This window comes from Buteo buteo, chromosome 14 (genome assembly GCF_964188355.1).
Source record: "Buteo buteo chromosome 14, bButBut1.hap1.1, whole genome shotgun sequence".
Classification (NCBI taxonomy): Eukaryota; Metazoa; Chordata; class Aves; order Accipitriformes; family Accipitridae; genus Buteo; species Buteo buteo.
The window spans coordinates 18314883-18335193 of NC_134184.1; the positions used below are offsets into that span (position 1 = coordinate 18314883).

General features: G+C 37.4%; 1 protein-coding gene across 1 annotated transcript in view; it reads right to left on the reverse strand.

Moving 5' to 3' along the window:
* Nucleotides 1-20225, reverse strand: part of PIBF1 (progesterone immunomodulatory binding factor 1) — a 132112-nt gene extending 111887 nt beyond the window's left edge. The window contains exons 1-5 of the mRNA XM_075046083.1: nt 19756-20225; nt 19047-19361; nt 18081-18181; nt 16026-16224; nt 9275-9394 (exon numbers count right to left, since the gene is read on the reverse strand). Of these exons, the coding sequence (XP_074902184.1) occupies nt 9275-9394; nt 16026-16224; nt 18081-18181; nt 19047-19298 (672 nt within the window). The 5' untranslated portion in view covers nt 19299-19361; nt 19756-20225. The remainder of the gene's footprint in view (nt 1-9274; nt 9395-16025; nt 16225-18080; nt 18182-19046; nt 19362-19755) is intronic.
* Nucleotides 20226-20311: the final 86 nt, after the last annotated feature.

Consider the following 20311-nt stretch of genomic DNA (forward strand, 5'->3'; position numbering starts at 1 on the left):
TGAATATTCAGTTGGTAGTATATTCATTTGTCTCAGCATTTAGAAAATTAGCACACATCACAAATTAACCAGCTATATTGATATTCAACTTATTTTTATCTTATTTTAAATAGTTGATTAATGTACCTATTTCTTCTAACACATTTGTCCATTAGCACAAATTCCAAGACCAGTAACCCTCATATGTACAGCTGGTGGTCTATAAACCTATAATAGGAACACAAAAGTCACACCACCTTTACAACATTTTCAAACAAGTTTCCTTGTGATGATGCTTGCTGGTCCATTTGAAAAAAAAAAGAAAGAGGATTGGTCATTTAGAAAGTTTGGCAACTTCTATCACTATATGAAAAATGCTAGCCAGGTACTCCCAAATTGTATCTGGTAACTTTGCTTAAGCATATTATCCAAAGCTTTGGTGGAATAAGTAAGAAAAAAAAAAGTGCTTATTTTATGGTCTATCAGTGTTAAACTTTCATTTTCCCTTCTTTTTCTTCTTTGTATACTTTGAGAGCCTACTATGGGAACTAGAAAAAAAGGGACTAAAGCAAGAGAACACACAGAAGGCATGTCTTTTAAAACACTGGTTATTCCTTTTGAAAATAAACAGGATTTCCTAATCATCATACTCTTCCCTCCCACCCCCCCACGGGAACAGCAGACTTTTGTACTTTCATCTCCAATCTAGACTCCATTTCTCAGATTTTTCTATAAAGTAGCTATTTATTTTCACAAACTTACCTTACTTGCTTGTCCTAAATGCTGTACTACTTAGTAATTTCTTCACAAAAACAACCAAAAAATAATGCTTATCCACCTATACTAGGGAAAACTGATGGACAGGAAAAAGAGTTGCTTGTTAAAAATTTAAGAATACCCCCTGGGCATCTAGATGTTTTTCCACATTCTGTTTCTGAGAATACAGCTGACTTCTGTTTTCTGCTATGGTTGATACATGGCAAGCTTGATAATGGATGCTTGATAAACAATAACTCCATCTGGTTACACCAAATGGACATCACAATATTATTCACTGAAGGTGAAAACACCAAATGAACACCTTGAGATGTGATTACTGAACTAACCATCCAGCCACTGCAAATTAAATTTATTTTGCAGTGAGGGGCATTGTATGAGTGCATAATTTTAAAAATAAACTGAAAACTATGCTTTATACAGTTATAAGAGAGGACAGTAACTTCGTCTAGCAAGTTTTTAACAGACAAGAAAAGTTTAGGACAACAGCATATATGGAGTGGATGACTCCTAAATACAGCTTCCTAGGAAGAATGAACACAAAGATAATACTCTAGGATAGGGATGGAAAGACACAAAGAACACTGACTAAATTCACAGGCACCATAAACTGAAAGACTGACAAAATGCCTTCTTGAAAAAACACACCTAAATACTTGTAAGACACTACAGAAAAGGTCCGTGAGCTACTAAACTTATTGTAACTATTCTGCTGATAAATAAGAATTTTTTGCTTTATATTTCACAGATCTAGTAATTTTCACTTGCACTAAAATGACATTAGATCACAATCACAAAATCACAACACTGAGAAAGTTTTCATGAGGATTTTGGATGTTATATCATTAAGAACATGTCATCTAAAGATATAATTGTTATTCCTCCTAACATACTGGTATATATGGCTTATTTTTATGTTTACCCTAATTAATGGAAATACATTAAGCAAATCAACACTACAGAACACTTTCTTCTTAAACCAATTAAAATGCCATCATTTATAAAGATGGAATTATAATGGTAAAGCCTCTTTCAGATGTTTTTAAAGGTGGTGTCTACAAGTTAGCTAGAGTTTCAAATACGTAACATACAGGTGCAAGTACCCTGTTATACAGTGCAAACATGACTCATCTTGCAATAGGAAATGGTGGTAAGGGCACTTTTAAGTGCAAAATGAAAGATTAAGTTCAGATACAATTCCTCTGTGGAGATCCTCTGCCATTCTGCTGCTAACACCATGCTGGAATTCATATGCCCTTCACAGAGTGGGCTATTGAAGCTCCTACATTATTACACATTCAGCAGCTAGAAGACAACTACCAAAAGTATAAAACTAAATTGGTTAACCTCTGGACAAATTTGTCATAAACAGCTCTAAAGTACCCATTTACAGAACAGTTAAGTATCTACAAAATTAGTTCCTTGTAATACCCAAGACCTAAACTAGGTTTTGAATTTTATTCAACAGATTAGTTGTTAATGTCATGTAACAATAACTCCAGTGAAGGGGAAGGAAATTAAATTCTGCTTTTGAAAAGTGATACTAAGACATACCTAAAGTATCAAACTGTTAAACAGATAATTAAGGAAGGGGGTTTTGTTTTGTTTGGTTTTTAAAGATTTACCTAATTCTTGAAGAAATACTAGTTCTACTGCATAGGTCACTATTTTCCAAATATCTAATCTTTTAGATGTTAAAGTTGTATTTTAATCACAGCAAAAAATGCAACAAGGCAAGTCAATAAACAGTCTATAGGCTAACACACAAAACCCCCTATATGGTATGCATATCTCCAGGTAGCAGATACACAAGCTTCTGGATTTATACAGCAATACATCTTAAAGACATATAATCAAGCTGTCTGTGCTTAGAAAGAAGCAGCCTTGCTTTGCATGTGATGAAGTTAATTTAGTTTGTAGCAATGTCCATATAACCTGAACTGATTTTAAGATCTCTGCAGTGGAACAGCTTTATCTTCCAATTTATCTTCAAGAGATAGCTCGGAAGTCTTGATGAACAGCTTTGTCATGCTGAAGCAAAAAAGGGGCTTTTAAAAGGAACAAGATATAGAGCACTACCAAGGACATGAATGAGGTCCTGGAAACAACACTAATAAGTAGAAATAACTTAAGTAAGCCCACAAACCTTAATAAAAATTAAAGGACAAACAGCACTTCCTCACATGGAATGTGACTGTGATGATCCTGCCAACAATGCATAGCATAGCTTCTTACTAATTTTTGCTACTGCAGAGAGTAGCACCTCACACAGATGAGGTGGTTAAACAAACCTGTCCTGTGCAAGATGGGTAGGCAAACATTGCCTAAAGAAATTGTTAACAGAGCTGTCCAAGAGACCCAGTATTAACCAGTACAGGTGGTTTCTACAGGGCATGTGAGGCAGGCTCTACCAAGAAGCACTTCCATTTGGTTTACAAACACTGTCAACAGGTAGATGTTTCAAGCAAGAAGATTCTGAACTTGCCTGATCTGCACTATTTAAAACCCAAACTGGTAGAGAAACTAAAGGTCTAATGACAGACCTTAGTTTTATGATATTAAGCTTCACTGTTATTGTTCATCTGGAATGAATAGCAGCTTATAGCAGTCAGTGAAATGAACACCTCTAAATTCCAAGTACAAAAACCGGATGACATACTTTTTGAACAAAGTTAGTGAGAAGTAATACATGGTAGGGATTAGCTGATCCTTCAAAAAGCCTTTGGGGATAAGAAGATAAACAAAAAAAATGCAGGGAAAAGATTAATCAGCCAATCAAGCAGAAGCAGCATGACTTCTTCACACTGTCCACAGATAAACCTGTGGAAGAAAGTGATCCTGCTTTTAAAAAGCTTATTTAAAAGAACTTCATCTCTGAAGGATCACTTACACAAGCCAACACTTTCTGTTCATATCCTAAGGTACCTTAAGGCCCTAGGCAAATGTCAAGCTACTATACTATTGCTATGTGAAAACCAGTTCCCTCATGTCATTTGGATGAGGTGCTGGTACTTAGTAAAGTTGACATTTTGCTTCAATCTGTTTAGATAGCATGCATTCAAAAATTATTGGTCGATACATTATTTATTTGAATACAATGGCCCATATGTCAGGAAGAAGTTATGCATAACTGGATAAGACATCTCTTCTAGTATGTTGATATGAAATTGGTAATCTGCCAAGGACTGTAGCTGGGGCACTATCTGCCACTAAAAGTTATAAACAAAAATGTTGAGCTACTTCCAAAACAGGGAAGTTCTACAAGAAAGGTAAGAAAGAAAAGCTTTGGCATAAATGCCTCTGTTGCAAAAGAAAGTGGGGGGAATAAAAGCTGACTTCAGTGAAATGTTCTCAGGTGAAAAGGATCCTTGAGATCATTGCATTAGAGACTAGAATTAAGCCATTTGGTACTTCTGAACAACAACTAGCAGTCTGTATGAGCCATAGCTATATATCAAAAGAGGAGGAAAGACATTGGATAGAAAAGGGAACTTCCATATATATGTAATTTTTCTTGAGTCTTGGAAACGTTAAACTGCTGGCCCAAGCTAACAGTTATTGGTAGAATATTTTTCTTTGCAGCTTTTTTCCTGAACAAGATAAATATTAACAATAATGAAGGAAAGAAGGCACATCTCATCTAAGACTGAGGCCTCATCAGTCCTTTCTAGAGAGAGACGTGAAGACCAAGTAATCAAAGCACTGCTTGAAAGAATTTGTGTCAGGAGGCTGGGAAAGGGTTCTCGAGTGCAGTCTTTAATTACAGATGTGCAAACTTCAGAAGAAATCTTACCAAATGCAGTCCTTCTGGAGTAGCAACAGTAGCCTCAATTTTACAACATTCAGATACATCTAGTGCCAACTGATCCTTTGAGTGCAGTAACTTAGTTCATTCTTTGAAGACAATAGAAACGTTTTTCCTCCAGCTGGGAAACATTATCACAGAGAAAATTGTTAGGTATGTCTAGCAAAACCTGACAGCTACTAATCCTGATTCAGAGACGAGGTCTTAGAAGAGATCTTTGTCCTGCATACACCCAGCTTTGTCTTTAAGCTAACCATAGCTTTTAAGTAACTGTCATACTATAAATTTGATTGCACGTCCTGAAGGCAACTTTGCAGAAAAAAACCCAAACAACTAGAGAAAGGAAGCCCTGATAAAACTCTATCAAGACCAAATTCCAGGAAAACATTGCCAAGAAAGTCATAGCCAGAAGAAGAAAACAATACTTAAATCTTCTAAAGCTACGAAGAAAAGCAGAATTTCATTCTCAGACTCTCTCCTAGCCTTAAGAGAAACACGCAAGTAGTAAATTACATCTGTTTGAGGGAAGGTTCTAACCACTTTGGAAGCAAACAACTCTGAAAATAGTACACTGATGTTCAGCATGGGAACACACACATCAGAAACCGGTTTTGTTTCTGGGAAGCTCCTGGTAATACAACATTATAGTTGGACTTTCTTTATCTGCACCTCCAAAGATGGTGGGTGCCAATGTTATCTGTACTTGAAGTACTGAGCACTGTAAAAGGACTGAAACAAGTCTGTACTATACGTTTGGTAACAGATTAGTCACCAGTGCAATACAGGAACACCGCTTTTACCTGTTCCACCACCTCCCCCCAGTCTGTTGCTGCTGCACCTAGAATCAGAGGAACTGCACTGGTCTAAACCACAGATGCAACAATTCTGTACAGAGAGCCATTAACTTAGTGGTAGTACTGCAGAACCACTTATACTGACCACTCTAAAACCAGAAATTAGTGGCAAAAATCTTTTGACACTAGCTGTGTTTATCAGATTATGTTCCAGCGCTAGAAGTCTTCACACACTGTTCTTTGCTACCAGTTGTCAGAAGCAGCTCCCCACCCTACCAGGTCTGCCTTACAGATTCAGCAGGCTTTGATTAAGTGCTAACTCAAAGCAGCAACACAATCCACAAGAGAACTTTGTTACCAAGTTCTAGAGTTTTAGTGGTCTTACTCCTCAGCACACGAAGAATTAAATGAGTGCTAACAGAGGCTAATACACACTTAGGACCTTCTGCCTCTTCTGAACAAACAAAATATATTTTTATATACCTAGAGCACAAATACAGGTGACAAACATTTGAAAGATGTCTTTTATGCAATGAGGTCAGAAAGAGAAGTTTTTCTAATACAAATGAATTAACTAATTGCCCAGAGATAAAAAAAGAACACGTGGGTTTGTCAAGTCTTAGAAAATTAGTTTCTACAAAGCTACAACAATTCAGTTTTTACAGAACCAAGCTTCCTAGCTGGTATGGTTAGATGTTTATAAACTCAGTTGACTGTTGGCCGAGAGGCCACAATACCAGGCCACTGCATTCACTTTTGTGCTAGCCTAGGTCTGTTGTGCCAACAACGAGTTTTGTTTGGTGGGTTCCCCCACCCAGCAGAAAGAAAAAAAAAAAAAAAGGCAGCATGTAGCAAAAAAAGATGTAGTGGCTTTGAAGACCTGATTTTATATAACCAATACTCAGCCATATCGGCTCATCGTAATAGCGTTCAGAGAATAGAACTGTGCTGTTTTGCTTTCTCACAAAACAGTATATAAAGGCTTGTGAGCAGACAAAACAAAATAATCTAAGTGTCTTAAGTTCACACTCCAAAACAAGACAGTAAAATTAGCACTCATTTCCTTTGACCAAATTAAAGGACTAGAGCCACCCTGACACAAAATAAAATAGCTGATGTTAGGCAATGGTTGTCTTATTTGATGAATTCATTGCACATTTAAATTTTCCTAGAGTTGGCTTAACCTATTAGACAAGTTTGGATTTTCCTTCAAACTTTTTCAATTCTTTGTTGGCTTGACAGACTTTCCTATGACTCTATACTTAATTCTCTGATATTTCTCATGACTTTATTTCTGGGTGAATATCTACATGTATAAGACATACTCAAACCTAGTCTGTCAGCCATGAAAAACCAGAAAAGCCAGCAAAATCCTCCTCCCCCAAGCCATTAGTAGCAAATGGAAAGATTGGGGCTAAACATATATTTTCATTCTTTTCCGTGTTCTACAATGAGGAAAAAAAAAAGATGTTGAAACTCATTAGGAAAAGTCTTAATTATCTGCAATAGTAGAAAAAAAGGAATGCTTACTGTAGGAAGTGGTTTATTCTCACGGGGGGGGGGGGGGGGGGGGGGGGGAAATTGTCTTAACTTCTGCGATGACTGCATTTCAAACGTCTGTATTGGTAGTTTACTAAAGAAATTTTAAAACCAGAACAGGCACTTTGTTGATAGGCTATGTAGAGAACAGAAATATTGCAACTGTTAGAGAAAACTTAAAATTTAAGGAATATTGGATGGGAAACCAGAGGAAGGATTTGAAGAGTGTAAGTTATTTACTAACATGCAAGAAACCTCAGCAACTATGTTCACATGGCCGGAAATAAAGAATTATTGGAATACCACAAAAACAGTAAAAGAAGAGTGTAAGAGCTTAAGTAGGACTCCGAATGAAACTGTGCTTTATTTCCTACTGATAGATTTCCTTGCAATAAAGCTTGACCTTATTGAAGGAGCTTAAATAAGTTACACCAACAGTACACCTTGAAACTGCTTCTTCGTAAACTGCAAGAAATGCGTAGGTATGTTAGCTTTAGTGTACCAAGTACATCAGACATTCTAAAGTACCCTCACATATTTATCATGCTCCTCTTACCTTATTATCTGAAACAGCCTGAGGTACCTTGTTATAGTGATGATCATCAAGTCACTAGGTCAAATCTTAACTTGCCAGAAACACAATACAGACTCTTAAGTCTCCCCATACAAAAAAATACCTCTTACCAGGTCACATTTCATTAAATATCCAAAACACATCATCTCTATGCATAACAGATACAGTGAAGACATGGGTTTGGGGTTGGTTTTGTACACATGGAAGAACCATAGTAAGTTACCTTATCTGAAACCTGAGAAGCCTAAGGACTAATTTTTATTAACAACTGTAAGCCTTTTTTTCTTGTGACATTTCAACATCTGGATCTCTTGCCTGATTTTTTTTTTTTTTTAAATAAGGTATTCATTCTCACTAATTGTCTCTCATTTTAAGCATGATTATGCCAACAGGATATAAGCATTCAAAGAACCACCTCAGTTCAACACAGACAACATTCTACTGCTTTCTCATCAGCATCAAAAGAAAAGCACAGTAAACTTCAAACTTTGAAAAAATAAGTCAGTGGGAAAGGTGGATGCTGCCACCATGTGGTATAAAAAGAACAAAATTAGAAGTTTCTATATTAAAGAAAGGTCAATGTACCAAGAAAATTGTTTCTAGCACAACTTTAATTATTGTTATCTACTATCCTGTTAAATTGCTGCAGCAAAAATTAACACAGATGTTGGTTGAATCTCAGAAGGCTGAAATCCTCCTGTAGAATTTTATTAAATCAGAGCACATTAAATGTACAATGAAGGAAAATGCTCATGTAAATCAAAGTTGACAGGATTAATTTAATCCCAATTATGACCAGAGATGATGACAGAAAATAATGCTGAAGCACATAAATGCACAAATTTTATTGACTACTTTTTATAATTCAATTTAAAAGAGAAATGAAAATAATATGAATTTCACAAGATAATCCTGTATAATTAATATCTGTTTACACCTGATTATTCTCTAAGTAAATTTAAAGGAAAAAAAGGTGGTAACTAAAGAATAATTTCAGAAGTAGTAAAATGACAGTGGCATTTAAGTCCCTGCTAGCCATGACATGGATAAATATACTCTGGGTACCTGAAACTGTATTATCACAACTCCAGCTTTATGCAGAACTGAGTTAAAATACAAATCATCCTAGCTCCATACATACTAAGAATACTACAAAAATTCATAAATACCTTAAAAACAACATTCTCCTTATACCATTTCAACTCCTTTGCTCTTTGAAAAGAAAAATTAAATTTAGATGATTTGTTTCTCTACTTCTGACATTTATACCTTACCTGAAATCAAATTATCTTTTTCCTTTAGTATAGAAATAAATAGGAAAATTAAAACATAAAAAGTTGAAAAGCATAACAGAGAAGATGCAACTCCAAAGAATTCTTAAAAAATGCATTTTTATATCATTAAAAGAAAAGGTGAAGCAAATTACTACCAAGACACAACCGTCCTGAAAACTATAAACTGAACCATCATTGTGTCATCAACTACTGCTGGATGGATCTCCTGTCTCAGCTTCCCCACCTTGAATCTTACCCTCAGAAAGCACAACACAGCTGGTAAGAGTCTATCCTGAACAGTCTCATGAGAAAATCTCACAGGGTAACCATAACTTAAAATTAGCTGTTATGCAAGGATGTATACAGCATGTTTCCCCTTTTCCTCCTTCCCTGCCCCCTCCTCTGCCAAGTAATTTTTATAATCAAAAAAGCTTTTATATCTTATACACAAATAATGATTTGGAGAATGAGTTTTTTGCAAAATATATATATTTACACACTTTATTAATTGAGATAATTAAGGTGCACAGACCTCTGTCAGACACTTCAGCTGTGATTTGTACCCACTTAGTTCTTCTGTTAGGCTTTCCTTTTTCATCTGTAGATCACTTAGCTCTTTTCTTAAGGAATGGACTACTTCATAGAATTGGATCTAGAAGAACAAGATATATATACAAAATTGAGACTGGCAAAATTGCACTTGCAAAACTACAATCCCCAAAACAAATCAGCTCAACATTTTATGGCAATAATTCACAAAATGATTTCTAGTGCCTACCAAGAACCTGGCTGGGGCTGGGGCAGTGGGGGAATGTTAAAGCAAAGACAGTGTCATTCCTTAGCCTTTGACAGCAGCAGCTAAGAAATAATCAGTTTGTGTTTGGCACTGAAAAAAAAACAACAAAAGAGGAATAAAGGTAAAGATATACATTTCTGTTCAACTAAGGCAGCTCCCCATCAGGCTGCTCAATTAAAAAATACAGCTGCTAATGGACCATGTGGTCCCACCCTCTTACTTGTGCCAACTCTAGAGACTATTTGATTAACAGTGTAAAAAGAAAAAAAAAAGCCTATTTAGCAATAAAACAACTTAACTTGTGAACTTCCCCCAAGCCAATATAAATTTTTATGGGGTATGTAGAAATACAGAGAGATTAGTTTTGTTTTCTGCCAGTTCAGTGTGCCGAATCTGCACCAAGAAAAACGCAAGAGCAAGCACAGGAAGCAGGAACAGCACATAACCAGGAAGCACCATGATACACCCCACGCACACAGTTTCAGCAGTAGCATGCTGCTATATGGGTTCACTTGCATCATGTAGCTAAGCCTCTCAAAGACTCGACTCTGCTAAATTAACACTGAAAAAAAGCCTTGTAAAAGTATTTGGAAAAAACCACCCAAAACAACTATTACACATACTCCTCTCTCTTCCCCCACTCCAGTCACAGGCGTAGATTCAGACAAATAAGACTCAGATCCATAAAACTCTTCCAGAACTTTTCTACTGAACAAGAAAAAAATACCAGAAAACACAGTAGTAAAAGCAAAAAGTCAGTATTAAAAAAACCAAAAAGAAACAAAGAAGAAAGAGCTTTTTTGATATACACCCCCCCCCACACGTACACAGAGGTTATTACTCCTAGATTAACTTGATACCTTAAAATGTTTGTTTGTTGGGGGCGGGGGGAGAATAGATAATTAAACACTATTTTCATGCAAAAGCTACTCCATACTCCCCATCATTAACTCTTTGTTTGATATACAATTGAAGAAGAAATACAAGCAAGAAAGCACAGATAAAGTAAGCATTCAAGAGCGAGATGTACTATACTTCCACACAGAAAGAGGACAGGTCTCTTTTGCTACCTGTAAATAGCAGAAGACAAAGAGAAGTTCCAGGTATATAGTATATAATTTACAGCATACAATTCTAAAAAACACAGAAGCCATAGAAATTTGCGATGTAAACATAGGTGTAGTTTGCTTTCTACAATAAAGCAAGTGTGCAACATGACTGGAAGATTAGCAGTAAGGCAGAAAAGTGAAATTTTCTAACAAGTGGTACATTTTGGGGGGTTTTATTTCCAAGCTTTTTCAAATACTGTGCTTGTTGAAAGTTGCAGTTGTCTGAATTTGTTGTACCCATCAAAAGACTCCACCTTTCACCCTTACCTTTAGATGGAAAACAAATATAAGCTAAAACAGGACATAAGATATAAATTTAAAGTTACTTTTTATTAAAAAAATGAAAGCTTTCCCAAAATATAGTTGCTATTTTAATTTTTTTTAAGATGGTAACAAGGGATTCTCAATTCGTTATGTCTAGGTTTGCACATAAAATGAACAAAATTAAGGTTTTTTTTTAAAAGTACAATTCATTTAAACCCCAAATAAGGTATGATAATTTTTTTTGCTCATGCTGTGAAAGTTCCAAATGACAAATTGAACCATCAGGTGCTACAGTTGAAACTATAAAATGTCTTTCTATTCTGGGAAGTAAACTAACTGCATATTATTGCCTCCTTTTACTGCTTCACTTCTATTTTTTTTTTTCTTGCAGTATTCTATTCCTTCGATATTTGAGGAGTTTTCTCATGTCCATCTGTGAAATCACATTGCTTCTAATGGATCTGCATGAAATCAAACAGTAGTTTTGTGGGTTCTTTCTAACTTCTGAACTATAACGGGCTTCAACTACTTCCTTAGGAAAAAAACCCAAACACTTTAGAATTGTGCATGCAAAGCAGTAAATACAATTTTAGTCTCTTAACTACAGCTTCTGCTGACCACAGTTTTCATCTATCTGGATTCTTTAAGAACTTGTCTGATAACATCTGAAACTGAGCAACTGAATTTCAATCAAATCCTCTTTTTTCCCCAAACAAAAGTGATTACAAAATTTTTAAGGTTTTTTTTTTCTTAAAAAATAACATTGGTTGTCACAATTGGTAACCATTTAAAGCACTGTGCGTTTTTTTAAACCACACCTAGCTTTTCCCTTAAGTTCTTGTATTTTTACTGTGATTTCCCTAGGAACCTAACTTATGCCATCATGCCACATTTACTTCCCAACCAACCACCACCTTGAAACAGATTACCCAGTATCAAATCAAGATGACATGGGATACAGGTATCAAGGATAAGCATATCTGCACAGCCTTCCCAAGAATAGATCTATCCATGGTAAAAAAAAAAGTGCAAATGAATGCAGCAGATGAGGGGAAGGTTGTAGCAGAAGTTCAACTGTTACTGTTATTTAGCTTGCTTAATGGCCAATAAACATTCATGTAACTTAGCAGTCAAACCACTCATTGCCTCTTGCCAAGTCAATTTAGCAGAAACAAAAATTACTGCAATGGGATTTCAGAAACAACTGCATATCTTAAAAATTACAAATTTATATAGATGTGCTGTAAGGAAAAAGTTACCACTTTCTAGGCAATTTTAAAAAAAACTTTTAGCATGTGCCCACCAGTTTTTACAGAAAATTAGAGTTAAGCTAAAAATGGGTAGGTGCAGAGGATGAGAAACTTGGCTTCTGTTAAATGAAGTGTGAAAGTGGTTGCATCAGTGTCCTGGTTTCAGCTGGGATAGAGTTAATTTTCTTTCTAGTAGCTGGTACAATGTTATGTTTTGGGTTCAGTGTGAGAAGAATGTTGATAACACACTGATGTTTTCAGTTGTTGCTAAGTAGTGTTTAAGCTAAGTCAAGGATTTTTCAGCTTCTCAAGCCCAGCCAGCAAGAAGGCTGGAGGGGCACAAGAAGTTGGGAGGGGACACAGCCAGGGCAGCTGATCCAAACTGGCCAAAGGGGTATTCCGCACCATGTGATGTCATGTCCAGTGTATAAACTGGGGGGGAGCTGGCCTGGGGGGATTGCTGCTCAGGAACTAACTGGGCATTGGTCAGCAAGCAGTGAGCAACTGCATTGTGCATCACTTGTTCTGTATATTCCAGTCCTTTTATTATTATTGTCATTTTATTATTGTTGTTATTATCATTATTAGCTTCTTCCTTTCTGTCCTATTAAACTGTTCTAATCTCAACCCACGAGTTTTACATTTTTTTTCCCGATTCTGTCCCCCATCCCACTGGGTGGGGGGCAGTGAGCGAGCGACTGCATGGTGCTTAGTTGCTGGCTGGGGTTAAACAACAGTTAACTGCAAAGAGCAACTGAACTGTAGTAAGCAAAATGATGCAACTGACAGAGATGGTGATTAAAATAGGATCAAACAGAATTTGCAGATACCACTCTTAAACAACTTGGTGAAAAATTTTTAGAGGAGACTACACAAGAGTCTCATTATACCGAACAAATTACGTGATTCAACTGCTAAGCACCAGTTCAATGGCCTGAAGTGCTTTAAAATTTTACATACACGGTTTCTAAAAAAAAAAAAAAAAAAAAACTTTAAAAAAATCATTCTTATAAACAGTAAAAACCTCTAAATTTTTTACATATAAGTTCAAAACAAAAAAGCATGACTTTAAAAGAAAGATCATTTTGCATTTGTCATCATCATGAACATTAAACATTATCTAGTCTTTGCTCAAACATGTCACTATTGCACCCCTTTGTGGAATAACAGTGAAAAACATCTCACATTTGTCTTAATTCTAGTTATTTTAAACTTGGAATACCTCTATACACAAAATCTGTATTTAACCACTTCTTGCTTTTTTTCCAGTATACCAGGTTTCAAATAAAGTGTAAGCATTACATATACATTTACTTCTATCCTGGAGAATTGTAAGGCAGTATTTTATAACTGATAAATAGAAATAAGAGTCTGGAAGTTTCTTGCTCCATTTTTCTCTAAGCAGAACTCTTTCTCACCAAGGAGAATTTTACCTTACTATCAGTAGACTATACTATTAGTCTGCACATAGATCTGGAGCCAGAGATTTTATCTGTCCGAGAAATGCACAATTCCTCCTTAGTTAAGCAAAGCAGAAAACAGAATCAGAACAATTAATTTTTCCCTTCAACATCCTTTTCCTAGCCTTCAGAAGCCAAACGGATGCATAGACAGGATATGCAAAACAGTTCTGTAGCCTCCGAGCATCTGTATCAGCTAAATAACTCAAAGTAATGATAAACAATCACTGAGCTTAAATGATACTCTCAGGTTCACACTGATCCTGTTGCCAAAAGAAGTTGAGAGAAAAAGCAGAAAACAGCATCTTACTGCAGTATATCTTTAGAATGTCTTCTCCAGAAAAAAATAAAATTTAATTTGGTCAATAAAGGACTTCTTCAAAATAAAAAAGTGATGTGTAAAGAAGAAAGGGGCTTCACTGAACACACAAGTAGTGGCATTTGAGTCACAGGCAAAAGTAGCATTTACTGGCTGAACACAAGAGGAAAAGAAAGGTAGATTAGGGGTAGAAGGTGTCTGTTACTCAACCCCTCCCTTTAGAAGCTTCACATCTTTTATAGAGCCCCTTTCTACTCACAAATACAATCTAAGCACTCTAACTGGGCTGTGACAGCTTCACTTAAAGAAGCTGGCAAGGTTACTAACTCTTGGTATCTGTCCTGCCAGGCTACAGTCTTTTGTACTTACTGACTGTCAACTCCTGAAGCCCTGGAGCTTCCTGCACACCAATTTCAAGCAAGCTGGCATGGAATTCAGTTTGTGTTAAAAACATGCTTTATCGACCATGGTGGTGCAGGAATCAAGAAAAACCTCTCAGTCTGTACTTCTGCAGAGGGCAGTGGATACAGTAGACAACTAGGGGGTAACAACCTAATAGGCCCCAAGCTAAGTGTTCTTGTTTATGACTCAGAGCCTTAACATTTTCCTAGTACTTTCAAAAATCCAAGTTTTGGAACTTTTCAAAAGATGTTCCCAAAAACATCCTTTAAACAAGAATGACAAGTTTTATGTCTCTGTATATATCTAGAGCACATCATAGCATGCCTTTCATCCAGCAAGAGAACTCATTCACACAGCATTTATACCTCAGCAAATGCACCAAGCTTTTTAACATTATATTATTTACAGCTTCCTTAATAACTAGCTCTATAGATAAGTACAATGCTAATACTTTGGTGAATTAAGGTCTACATGTCTAAATCCTCTTCATTCTCAGAAGTGAGCCAGGATGCTCTGGACATGTCCACAGTCTGTGAAGGAATTGTCTTTTTATTGCAAGCAGAGTACTCCCCCGCCCCTCCATCTATGCATAAGCCGTAATTAACAAACTTCTTAAACCAAGAAAATGAGTCTTAAAAGTATACTTTAAGGTACACTTTATCTCCGTCATTTAGTCAGATAGGAAAGGGCCAGATAGAAAGCATGAGGGAAAGGTAAGAGACGTTTGCAAGAGCCATCTCAACCTGTGGTTCTGGCAAGCTGAGTTTCAAATTCCTGTTTTCAGCGTGCTGTATTTCATATCATCAACGTGTGCCCAGTGTGTAACTGTAACACTCCATCTGCTTAACCATCTTAAAATACATCAGCAATTCTACTCTAAGACATCAGAGTCTGGGATTAAAAGGTTCCACTGGAATCTAGTCATAATGGACTGATCCAGAAGCACATCTGCCTCTGAAGGTCCTTCATTTCTAGTTGGGGAAGAGTAAGAATTCTAAGAGTATAGACTGGCTTCTACTATATGCACATCCCTTTAATTCTAAACAAAAGCAATTTACAGCTTGTGGTGTGTTGACCCTGGTCAGCAGCCAAGCACCCATATGGCTGCTCAGTCACTTGCTCCATCCAGTGGGAACAGGACAGAGTGGGAAGAACAAAAGCAAGAAAACTCAGGTGCCAAGTTTTCTCAACAGTTTAATTAGTGAATGAAAAGAGAGGTAAAATTAAAAACAAACAAAAAAAAAAGAGCCATGCAAAGACAATCACACATCACCTCCCAAAAGAAGACCAATGCCCAGCCAGTCTCTGAGCAATAACCACCTTGGAAGCCAGCCCCCCACCTCCTCTTTCTTCCTCTACCTCCAGTTTATATTGCTGAGCATTATGTTAGATGGTATGGAATATTCCTTTGGCCAGTTTGGGTCAGTTGTCCAGCTGTGTCCCCCCTCAATCTCATAAGCACCCCTAGCTCACTCGGGACAGGGGAGGCAGAATGGGTAAAAGAATAAGCCTTGGTGCTGTACAAACACTGTCCAGCAATAGCCAAAACACTGGTGTGTTACCAACACTGCTTTAGCCTATTTGTGGCAGCAAGATTCAGGCTGCTATGAAGAAAGTTAACTCCATCCCAGCCAGACCCAGGATACAGCTATATTTTAAACCAATACAAAACACGATACTCACAGAAACATATTCAGGGATAGAAAGCTGATCTTCAGGAAGAGACTTTAGCTTCTCATAGCAATCGTCCGTTAATTCCAAGTCTCGCAAGCTACGACGGATATCTCCAGCCCTCTCCCTTAATTGATGATTTGTTTCCTCCAGTTGCTTCTGTCTCAATAAAATAGTTTCCATTTCTTGTTTCATTAGAGCCTGGTGTTTTCTTCAAGATTGATTTGAAAACAGAAGACATTAAGCAGCAAGTAACACACGTGACAAACCTTCACAATACCCTGGCAAGGGAGTGAGTTATGCTCATTTTGTAGAGGGAGAAATTTACCTAGAGATTAGGTAATTAGCACAAGAGTGTGTACCACCATGGTTACACAACCATATCAGACACAGTATATGTAAAAAGCCAGAAATGTCATAGTCACTGACAATGCAGAGCTGAATCTGAGAGGTGACAATTATTCTCCACATGTTGACTTGAACTTATAAATTAGTCTTAGTTTACCAATTAAAAGGTTAAAACCATGAAAAAGCAGAATATATTTCCACACAAAACCCAGGGAACTAGTAAATCCCAAAATAAAGCAATAGCAACTTCTACTTGTGTCTTACCAAGTTTCAGCACATGTGCTTATGGCCTATTCGACACAGAACCCTTCATTTTCTCCCCAGTGTAACATACAGAGTTGGGGTACTTTTGAAAAAACAACAACAACAAAAAAGAACCCCAAAACAACCCACAGACAACACTACACTTAAACAAGCAAGATTACTTCCAGCCTTAAAACACTATCATTACTATTATCACCAGTGACAAGGTATTATACAGCAAGAGAAACTGCACATCACTTAAAGATATTTCAAAGAGTTTTCTTTATTTTATTTAAATCAAAGGTGACTGACCTACTTTTTTTGAGGTTTTAGCTGTAGCTCTTGAAAATATATTAAAATTAAATCACTTTTCAAAATGCAGTAATTCCTACATTATTTAAAAAGTAATATTAAAAATACTAGCTAGTACTACAAGGCAATGTCTGCCCCCCTGGTTTCAAAAAGACAAGAGAAAGTCCCAGGTCAGCAAAGCAGTCAGACAAGGACATACTCCACGTATAGTGTACGATTCTGTTAAATGGGGATGAAAGTGAGGTAAAAGACAGACAGGGAAACTAATGAAAAGACTGGGGAAAGGAAAGTAGTTCCACTCTTTTGTGCCTATTAATAAAAATTTGCACATCAATACTTTTTTACTTAGCACTCCTCAGATAACTCAAGTATGGCCAACATAAAAATATTCCACTCTGGTGCAAATAGGCATACAGTATGACAGACATTTTACTGACAGTCAGCTGCTCTTAGTTGAAAGACTTTGCTGTAACTCATCTCAGGTCTGGCTTCACATCCCTAAACCTGTTCAAGGCTTACTACAGAATATGACTTTGAACTAGTCACATCCTGTAAGCTGGTGCATCCTCTACTGTAACATGAGACTATTAAGTAATGCTCTTCCTTCACAGGTGTTAAAACCTTTAATTGACAAAGTAATTTGGAGAAGCCTGCTAGCTAGTCTATTTTCAGCTATAGGTTAACCCAAAATGTTTCAGAAAAGCAAGATGAAGAGTGCCTACATCATCAAGTGAAAGCATTTCTGACCAATAAGCAATCTTAACTGGAAGTGCTAAACATTATCCCCTCACCTTTCCCAAGATATCTAGGCTGCAGTTATTAAAAATTCAGTTTAAATTGATGGGAAGTCTGTCCCCTCCACCTACTCCTTTTGCTCTTTACTCGTTTTAAGAATGTTCTTACTCCCAGTTCCTATTAAATTTTGAATCCAGGTAACAATAAAACCAAAACCACAAGCTTCAGCCAGTGAGACTTGAATTCAAATTTACTTATATGTAAATTAAATATGTAAATTCCATTTTTAGAATGGGAATACTAATATAATCTGAAAAATAAATACTATTCCTGCAAATCATAACATTTCCATTAACTGGCCATGAATTAATTTGAATTCATATTAATAAGTTATTAAAGATGAAGTTCTTAGTTTTACTTCCATCATACCTAGCATCTTCTTGCTGTAATGCCAGCTGAGTATCCAGTCGTAAAGACAACAGCTGCTTTTGATGGATTGCATCATTAAGCTTCTCTTCTAGCTCTTCAATCTAAAGAATATAAGTATAAAATGAAGAAAAGAAGTAATGTCAAAAAAATATTTTACAAAAAGAACAACTTGAAAGAAAACAGTGGAGAGCTCGATGCCCTGTGAAATATAACTGTCTAACAAGAGCTCTAAATATGCTAAGGCTTCATAAAATACTATATGAATTTTGCCCTAATGAACTAAAAATAAAAAAGACTTAGTTCTAAAATGGATCTTTTTCAGCCAAATAGCTACTTGTTCAGCTAATTTCAAACTAGGCTTAAACTCAAAGCAGCAAGCCAGTGAAAGCCACAGTTAGTATATAGTAGGTTGTAAATGTGGACTGCACACAAACGTGGCAAAGCTTTCACACCTTTCTTAGTTTCATGCATCTTAGTGGAAACTGTACACAACAGAATCTCCTACTATTAGCACATTGGTGTATTCTAGCCACATCTTCATTAATAGATCATTGAATAGTATTCAGATTACTTTTTCTAGTATTCCACAAGTTCAGGTTAAAAGCCCTATTAAGCTGCTTACATCAGTGACAAAATTATTCTTCATTTCTGAAAAAAACCCCAAGTCTTTTTCCTTTGTTTTTAGAAAAGGAAAAACTAATTCAATCCCACCTCATTCATTTATAAGTATAATGACTTGGACAAGACAGCTAAGTTTTCCATATCTTTGTTTGTTTCTTTTCTCATTGAAAAAACCAAACAAAACCAAGCAACCACAAAAGACCAAGAAAGCCCCCTCAAACAACTAAGCAGGCTTTCAGCATGCAATTCACAGAAATTCATTTCAGAACAGAAGTTTCTACCATACTCTAAAAGCACCAGGAAAAAAAAAAAAGATTATACAACGAAAGGAACAACACTTCTTACCTTGGTTAAATATTCTACTTTCAAGTTGTCAATCATCAAGTTTTTTTGAGATAATTCTATTTTAAGCAGCTGAAGATTATGGAGCAACTCTTTCCGTTCAATCAACTGTTTCGTGATTTTAACAGTACCTTCTCTCTCCTCAGAGGAGGAAACATCATCGGTTGGTATTGTAGTTTCTAAGCTAATATCTTCGGACTCCAAGGAGCTAGAAATGTTTACTTTCCTGATTTCCTTAGAACTTTTATGGGACATTTTCCTCCGCTATTCGCAAGCTTCTTCAAGTTATACTTTGAGATGAGCTGCCTGAAGAATCAGCTGCAAGAATCAAAACAGTGAAAGGCATTATATCATTATGAAAAATTAACCAGTTAAACAAGACCACTAAGCAATACTTCTCAGCATCACACGTCTATATTTTCTTGTTCACCCAAGAAAAAACATTTTAAGAAGCTCTGAAGAGGACAGTTGCCCGAGGACTCTCTTCCTAAATAATTGTTAACATGGGTTTTGACTGCAATAAGCTAAATGCCTGCGTGAATCAAGCTTACTAGTAAGACGTTATAGCTAAATCAAGATATGCATCTGCCGTTCACACTGTCAGAAGAGCATGCATGGGAAACTCCCGAGACCCACGAAGCATACATAAGTGTCAGAGAACGACCAATAACAGGCATAACAAGACTTGCTAGAGAAAACGGTAAAAGAATACTTTGATGGCCAGCTTTGTCTTCTCTCAAAGCGCAGCTCCGTCGTTCTTACCAGTCACGCGTACTTTTACGACCACCTGGTACAGACCACAGCTTCGGCTTAAGAGACGCGCAGACTAACGCGTGCTGTTCAAGGCCCGACAGAGACGGGGGATGCTGCGCTCCGAGCCCCGGCCAGCGCCGGCCGGGCTGCCCTGCGGCGAGGGGCGGCGGAGCCCGCCGGGGGCTAGCTCTCCCGGGCAGCTGCCGCCTCCCCCGCCCTTCCCCGGGGCAGGAGCGGCTCGGTGGAGGAGATGCTGCTCGACCCGCCGGCCGCCCAACTCTGCGGAGGAGCAACGGGCAGCACGCCCCACCGGTACCGGCCCGCTGCGGGGGAGCGAGGAGGAGCCGACCCCGGCTCGCCGACCCTCACGCACGCCGGCAGAAGCGGGTCCCGCGCAGCTCCGAGTGCCGCAGCCCCCACGCCCCTCCAAGCAGCTTACCGCCGGCGGCGGGCCCGGTGGCGCATGCGCGCCCTTCCGCCTTCCCTCAGGGCGGCGGAGGCGGGGCCGCACCAGG